At 54.8% G+C, this 7,704-nt stretch overlaps 1 protein-coding gene across 1 annotated transcript; it reads left to right on the top strand.

The window, feature by feature from the left end:
* Window positions 1-91: 91 nt before the first annotated feature.
* On the top strand, window positions 92-5,358 carry LOC122161867 (dual specificity protein phosphatase 22-A-like). The gene is made up of 4 exons (XM_042821578.1): window positions 92-293; window positions 2,800-2,874; window positions 3,318-3,489; window positions 5,100-5,358. Exons 1-4 carry the CDS (start codon window positions 247-249, stop codon window positions 5,271-5,273), a joined length of 468 nt encoding a protein of 155 aa, XP_042677512.1. The 5' UTR covers window positions 92-246; the 3' UTR covers window positions 5,274-5,358.
* Window positions 5,359-7,704: the final 2,346 nt, after the last annotated feature.

Below are 7,704 nucleotides of genomic sequence, written 5' to 3'. Positions count from 1 at the left end.
GATGATGATGATGATGGGGGGCAGGGAGATGATGATGATGATGATGGGGGCTGTGGTGCCCCTGGATCCTATTGAAACAGGGGCAAATGGTCTGAGAAACCCTGGCTCTGGCCAAGATGCTTTGGAAAATCGCATTTTAAAGAGGAGCTTTGCCCTTAGAGGCACCTAATGGAAGGGTTATGTAGAAGGAAAAGGGAAAATGGGAGATAAAACCTTACTACCACAACTTTCTCTTCATTTCAGGACATGACTTATCTCTGTATCTCGGCCTCTGATTCTTCCAGTCAAAACCTGTAAGTCATCTGCACCCCTTTTGCCTCCCAAGGTAGCATTTTGATCTCCTATCGACCGACAGCCACCGGATTTCTCAGAATGAATATTCACTTTGCACTGCCAAAACTTCGTGTCGTTGAGTCTGATGAAAGCTGTAGCTCATTTTAAGGCAGCTAATAGTGTTTGCATGGCCTAACATCTGTTTCTCTGTGTGTTTGCGGTCAGTAAATTCAATTTTCCATCAAATCTTGGAATTATTCTACCAGGCAGAGCTCTAAGCTGGAGCAAGGCTCATTGGTGCAGACAGTGATTTGTATTGGCCTTTCAGGCTTCTTCCTTGGAAGGAGAAATTGGATATTTATCAAAATATTTTTTCCCCCATACAGAACATAAATACTGGACACATGAGGATGCTCTAGATGAGTTTGGGGAGAGGTGACGGTGGGGCTGATGGCTGCAGTGCTGATTGTAGCAGATGTAGCATCATCCCCTGCTTAGGGCAATAGGCACCCAAGAACCCTTCATTAGAACCAGAAAAATGGGTGACTGCTGGGAATTTTTCTTGCCAATCCACCCATAAAAAGGCAAAAAGCTTCCCGTGCAATAGCTGTACCAAGCTCCATTGGTGGAGGTGCCACTTCTCAGCATCCCTGGGAGAAACTGTGCTCCGTGGGCATGATTCTGCTTGCTCATGCTCCTGCTGAGCGGAAAGAGAAGCTTTACAAGAAAGCCCTGCCTCAGCAAGAAGGAGGGTTTTTTCTGGTTTATTTCTTTTTTTTCTCTCCTCTTGTTTCTTTGCATTTGTGGTATGTCTACTGAAAGGGGAAAATAAAGAAGGACAAGGCTGGCTGCCGGAAGGAAGACTTATTCAAGGAACTATTTTTCTGCTTGCCACTTTAAGTCATGGATTTCACAATCCTGGTGAACTTGGTGTCCTATGGAGGAGGAGATGTTTGTGACTCAGGGCCTCGCTGGCTCTCAGTGTTACATCTCCTATGGGATGCAACTGGGAGGTGTTCCCTCTAGCTGGCTGGGAAGGACCACAAGTGAGGATGGACAGACAGATCAGTGAGGGTCAATGGGAGGAGACACAGCCACATTTTTCATGTCCAAGGCTCAGTGCTGTCGGTTCCAGTGAAGGGGTGTAGAAGAGGTGTGGCATTGGGAGAGCTTGGAGCCTTGGGGGCTGTGTAGGCAGTATAGAAAAGTCCCTGTTTCCCAACAGGAGATGCTCTGCTGGCAATGGATTGACATCTCCATCCAGGGCCAAGAGACAAAATATTCTTAGCATGACTACAGCTTCAAAGAATCCTCCGCACCTCCTTCTGTTCTTGGCTTTTGGGCAGCAGAACTCCTAAAACTCCCCACAGAATGGCTATTTCTGAATATGCCTTTGACGGGGGCACCTGAGCTCCATGCTTCCATAGAAGGGTGCAGAGCATCCCAGCTGGGCAGACAGAAGGGAGGGGGAAATCTTGGGATGGTGTTTGTGCCCAGGTTGGTCTCCTGGCCCTGGTTGGGGTCTCAGGAGGATGCTGAGGGGAATATCCTTGTGGCAGCATGTGTCTGAGCTTCTGAGAAAGCAGGAAGGCTGTGTGGGGCTGGCCCAGCCTGGTCACGTGGAGCAGAGGAAGCTTGGGACCCAGCAGTGGGATGGTGGCTGTGTGGGGCCACCTCCTCTCCTCCTCCCCCTGAGGAATGCAGGGCTGTGCGCCAGGCTTCGGGTCAGTGAGTCCGTGGTCAGTCTAGGCACGGCCCCAAGTTACCCAGGAGCAGGTTTTCTGCTTCAAAACTCCCCCGTGGTGAGCAAGGCTGGGCAGCAATCATAGCGAATATTTGCTGAAGAGCCAAGCAAACAGCTCTCTGTGAGCTCTGGGAGATGCTTGCTGTCCAACAGCAATAAACAGGAGAGATGGATGGCATTGAAGCACGTGTAACCCTCCTATGGACCTTGGGATCATGAGTTTACGCTGAGTTATTTTAGCCTTTTTTCCACCTCTGTGTCTTGATGCTTTCAGAAAGGTGAGTGCTGCAGCAAAGCACCATGCTGCATTGCAGCTGAGCAGCCAAAAAGCCTCATATCTCTGTCTGTTCTGCTGCAAAACTCACTGGTTTGGTCTAATGCACTCCCTCTGCACTGGAAGTGGCTGATTTCTAGCAGGAAGCTTTCAGAAATGTGTAAAGCAAAATGTTCTGGGCATGACCTGTCCTGCATCTTTCTCCCCATGGAGGGGATGGAGTGGCATTGTTTAGGAATGGATGGTTCAGGATGAGCTCTGACATAAGGATGAGTTAAGCACGGGGATTTTGCTCTCCCATTGGGCTGGTGGCTCGCTCCATCTCATCACCTTGGGATGCAGGAAATTCTCCAGAAGGCTCTCCTGCTTTTCCTTCCTGGCTGATGCAGGCCAGTCCCTTCCTCTGGCGGGGGACCCATCTCTGTGCCGGCCCCAGGGAAATCCTGGGGATGATTCCAGGAGGCGGCAGCTCCTTCTGCTCTCATCTCACTGCCTCTCTCCCAAGCAGGATGCAGCACTTTAAGGAGAGCATCAAGTTCATCCATGAGTGCCGGCTCCGTGGGGGAGGCTGCCTTGTCCATTGGTAAGAGCCTCTGTTGGCAGCCTGTGGGCTTCCTCAGTGTGATGCTAAAAAGTGGGGAAAAGTCATCCAAGGGACACTGTGGGGAGGTGGGGGCTCCCAGGTGCTCAGAGGAGGTGTGGGGATGGGATCCCAACAAATGTGGTTGGGCAGCGGGGATGGGATCCCAATAAGTGTCCTCAATATTGAGCATCAGTTGTGGTGGAGGAGATGTGAGGAGTGGCATCAGGTCAACAAGATCATCCATGCCCCGTAAACCTGTGCTCTAAACAGAGGGGACAGCCTAGAGGAGGGGACATAACCGTGTGACCTTCATGGGGACACTGATGGGACAGGGGCCACCGTGGCTGGAAAGCCCCAGTGCTGCATCCCACAGCTTGTTGTCCCTGTGCTGTGGGGTTCCCATGGTAACAATGCCCCCATCCTGACAACTCACACCGTGCCAGCCTGGCCGGGGTGTCTCGCAGCACCACCATCGTGGTGGCATACCTGATGACAGTGACAGAGCTGGGCTGGGAGCGCTGCCTGGCCGCCACCAAGGCTGTGCGCTCCTATGCCAGCCCCAACTTCGGCTTCCAGCAGCAGCTGCAGGAGTACGAGCAGACCTTGCTGAAGGAGGTGGGTCCTGCATGCATCCATGCCAGTGACTGGCCTGCAGTGCCAAAGGAGGGGAGCTGTGCAGCTGAGGGCCCCTTTGGATGCATCTGCGGTGTTTGCAAATAAGCATGCCTGTTTTGCATGCAGCAATTTTGCAAACAGTGTGAGTCAGCTGTTTGCCCTTCGAGCACGCTATTTATTACCAGGGGCTTTTGCTTTTTGCATGCATGCATGCAAAAACTTAAAAAGTGCCTAGGCATAATGTGAGTGAGCTTAGAATAAAGCTGTTTTAAATCCCAGTGCTCTTGTTTTCTTGAGAGTTCAGCTTGCATCCTGCAGAGGGGATGCTCAAATTGCACTGAGCTGGCACCAGGGAGTGCATGTGGGTGATGTGTGCACAACAGCCCTAAGCTTGGTCCCTGCAGCATCCCTCAAGGGAAAACCCCAATATATGGCATGTTGTCACCATGCAAGTAGCTGCTCCATGGGATTTCTCTGCATGTGACAGTGGCCAGAGTGTCAGCTCTGGCACAGATCCTGTCACTGGAGGGGTGTGGCCCTGCCAGGCTCTCACTGCTCCAAAGTTGGCTCCCACTGCCTGTTTTCTAGCAAGGAAACCAGCACAGCTCCCACCCCTGCAGTGGGGCTTCCTGTGTGCAGGCGGCTGCCGGGTGAGTCCCCTGTCTGGGGGAGTGGATACGGGAAATGCAGACATTCCCACTGGAAATCCCCTCTGCCCAGCTGACTTTCCCCAGCTGCAGGAGGGGGCTGCCACCAGCACTGCTCTCAGGCTTTCCCCTGGCCTTCACCTGATCCCAGGAGGCTGGAGCCCTATGGCCATGTTGGGACATCAAGAGCAGGGCACAGGGATCTGCCATGCCCATAAACCAGGGATGTGAGATCAGCTCCCTTCCTCCCTCTGAAGCCACGTCCATCCCAGTGCTGCCTGCATCCTTGCTGCTTGCTCCTTGGCACCCTGCAGGTTTTGCACCCTCCAACTCGTTGCAAGCGTTTTGCTTTGCTGGGTGCTCTGAGTGCTGCTCCTTGCTTGCTGGCTTCCCATTTCTGGGTGTCAGCAGCGCACAGCAGTACTGCTGCTCCCCCCCCATGCAGCGTGGCCGTGCCCCATAAGTGTCGGGAATGGCTTCCACAGGGCTGGTTCCAGCTCTCTGCTGGGTGCCAGCTGGCTCTGGGACAGGAGCAGAGCGGGTGAGCACAGCACTCTGCAAACAGGAGCTGACCTGCCTGGGGTCAGGGAGTGCAGCCCTTCCCTACATTGGAGAAAGCGTGGGGACGCTTTGCGTATGGTTACGTGGCTGTAAGGAACAACAGCAGCTTCTTGGCAGGGCAAAGTAAATAAGTTGAATTAAATAAAGTCAATAGAGCTGTTGGGGCTGCTGCCAGCTCTCTGGTTCCTGGGAGCAACCAGCAAGGCTGCTCTCTGTCTTGGTGATGCAGCTAATGCTTGGTCTGTGTGCAATGCTGCATCTCTTATTGCGTGGCATGCAAGCTCCTGCAAAATGGGACTGCTGCTGTACCTATGCTGTGCTTGGCATGCCTGGGGTTAGTTCAGGCCTTTGCACTGTGTCCACCTACTGACTGTGGCACCTTCTGTGGCTTTGCTTTGGCAGTACCGTGCCTGGATCCGTCACGATTACGGCAGGAACCCCTTCCAGGACCAGGAGGAGCTGCAGCGCTTGTTGGCCCAGCAGGAGCAAAGTGGAAGCAGGGAGGGCTCCTGCACCACTCCCCCAGCACCCAACCACCCACTGCCCAGCAGCAGGAGCCCGTGGATGGGCAGATAGGCAGCAGCTGCTCCCAGAGGGACACTATCTTTGTGCCTTGCAAAACGTGACAGCCGCCGTGCCCAGCGCCCATGGGGTGCAGCTGCAGTGGGATGCGATGGGGTAAAGGCTGGGGCAGGACCCCACAGCTGCAGTTATGCAGGGGCTGCTTTGCTGCTGCTTCTCATGCACCAGCCCCGCCGTATGGGAAAAATCAATTGTTACTGAAAAACAGAGAGGCAGGGCCTCACTCTGCATTAAAGCCCTTCTCAGGGTCACCACAAGAGGATCCAATCCTTTATTCAAGTATTTCTAGGAAGTCCCTTAGTAGAAATTTCTGGGTATTGGAGGCTGTGAGTGGGACAAAGCTGGTGCTGAGCTGCCAAGGAACAGGGGATTGATCAAAACCATGGGGATGGCTGCAGGGATGGAGGGATGGGCTGCGTTATTCTATATAGAAGTGCCGCAGTATCTGGGAAAGCACCCTGGGCAATCAGTGGGGAAAAGGCCAATAAGTGCTGATGATCAAGGGAGGTGGAGGGAAGTTGAGCAAACCTTGTAGACACTGCATCGAATGCCTCGCTTATCATTTTAGGAAGCAGAAAAATGGAACTCGTGCGCAGGAAAAAGAGAAGAAAGTTGGTTTCTGGTGTCAATAGGAAGTCATCGCAGATCTGTGATAAGCAGAGATTAGATGTGCAGTAGGTGTGATAACCTCATGCTGCCACTTCAGCACCCATCCCACAGTCTGCCCTGTCTTGTGGGCATCCCGAGACTGCAGTGTTTCCCCTAACTCACCCCGGCTTGTGGGAACCACAGGGGATGCCCCGAGCGATTACAGCATCACGGCAGCATCTGCTGCCCAAACAGCACCTCCTACCCCCACATAGGTGCCAGGCAGCTGTATTCCCACACGACTGCATGTTCTGTCCTCGGTGGAAAGCAGCACCACCTCTCCAGCCCTGCTCTGTGTTTTGCCAACTCCCACATCACCCATGCGGGGGGTCAGCAGTGCAATCCCCCCCCCTCCTGCTACAAGTGACCCTCATCGCATCAGGATGTGTTTGGCTCTCCCCATATCTCACACAGGCTCTCCCAGCAGCTATTTGTCAGGCATCGGAGTGAAGGCTTTGCACCGTGGCTCGTTATTTTTATGACACCATCTGCACAGCTCCATGCATTCCCCATTTCTCAGCATCACCCACACGGGAACGCTTATGCATTACTTCCAAGAAACGGGCACGTAAAGCGGGATAATCCCAGCAAAGCCAAGGTTGCAGCTGAGTTTTGGGCTTTACAGAGCCGCGCACCCTCGGCTGGCGTCCACATGCAGCCCATCGCATTGCCACGGGATGCCCGGGTGACCCCCTCGTGCCACCTGCGGGCAAGGAAAACAAGCCAAGCACCCTGGGTTTGGCCGAGCACCACCAGGAGCAGCGTGGGGATGAAGAAATAGAGGAAATGGGGTGGAATGGGCCGTAGGAGGACGGACGGACGTTGGACACACGGACATCTCCCGCCTCCGCGCCACCATGCTGATTTCCCGGAAAGGCGCGGGCTGCGGAGAAAGCCGCGCAAGCCGAGCGCGCGCGCGCCCCCCATTGGAGCGCCCCCTCATTGGGTAGCCGGAGAAGGGGGCGGGAAGAGGAGGGTGGAGAGGGCTGCCATTGGCTGAACGGCGCTGGGGGCGGGGCGACGTGGGGAGCGGCCTGCGGGGCGCTATAAGGGTGCGGGCGCGGGCGCGCGTTGGGGTGCGGAGTGGGGAGTGTGGAAGGTAATTGGTGCGGTGTGTGCGGGAGCTGGGGGGAGGGAGAGGGATGTCGGGGGTGAGGGTTCTGGTGCGGTGTTTGGCTGGAGGGTTTTAGGGTCGCGGTGGTTTTAGGGTCGTTGGGTGCTGGAGCGGGGCATGTAGGGTGAGGGTGGTGCAGGGGCAAGGCTGTAAGGTGCTGGTCAGTATTGGGTGCTGGGAGCGAGCAGGGTGCGGGTTTGGGGTGGGGGTTTTAGGATTGGTGGGGGTGCGGGAGGTGGGGTTTGGGGGTGCTGGGATGGAGGCTTCGGAGTGCTGGGGGATGTGACTTCAAAATGTGGAGGTTGTAGGGTGCTGGACAGGCAGGGTCGTGGGGGTGGATGGAGGGGAGCTGTGGGCTTTTGGGATGAAGCTTTAGGGTGCTGTGTGTGCATTATAGGGCAGGCAGGGTACTGGGTTGTAAGAGGGGTTGTAGGGTGGCTTCTAGGGAGCTGGGTGTGCAGGAAATAGGGCTGCACGGTGCTGGGATTGCATCGGGAAGGATCTTTTGGGTGCTGGGATGTGAAGTTTTAAGGTAATGCGAACAAGCTCATGAGAAGATGGGCTGAGTTGGCTTTCCCGTGGCTGCTCTGCTAAGCCATTTTTGCTAAAAATGAGCTGAGACCAGAAATGAGGTGACCTCGGGGGGGGGGGGGGGGGGGGGGG

Source organism: Centrocercus urophasianus, unplaced genomic scaffold (assembly GCF_019232065.1).
Source record: "Centrocercus urophasianus isolate 14NV4802_14NV808 unplaced genomic scaffold, USGS_Curo_1.0 seq_2, whole genome shotgun sequence".
Lineage (NCBI taxonomy): Eukaryota > Metazoa > Chordata > Aves > Galliformes > Phasianidae > Centrocercus > Centrocercus urophasianus.
The sequence above is the reverse complement of the archived record's forward strand: the minus strand, read 5'-3'. Positions and strand labels throughout refer to the sequence as shown.

Bases quoted from the DNA above. Each gene is read 5' to 3' on its own strand.
- LOC122161867 (XM_042821578.1), top strand. From the start codon at position 247: ATGACTTATCTCTGTATCTCGGCCTCTGATTCTTCCAGTCAAAACCT. The intron at 294-2,799 runs GTAAGTCATCTG...TCTCCCAAGCAG, and splicing joins GATTCTTCCAGTCAAAACCT to GATGCAGCACTTTAAGGAGA. The intron at 3,490-5,099 runs GTGGGTCCTGCA...TTGCTTTGGCAG, and splicing joins AGCAGACCTTGCTGAAGGAG to TACCGTGCCTGGATCCGTCA.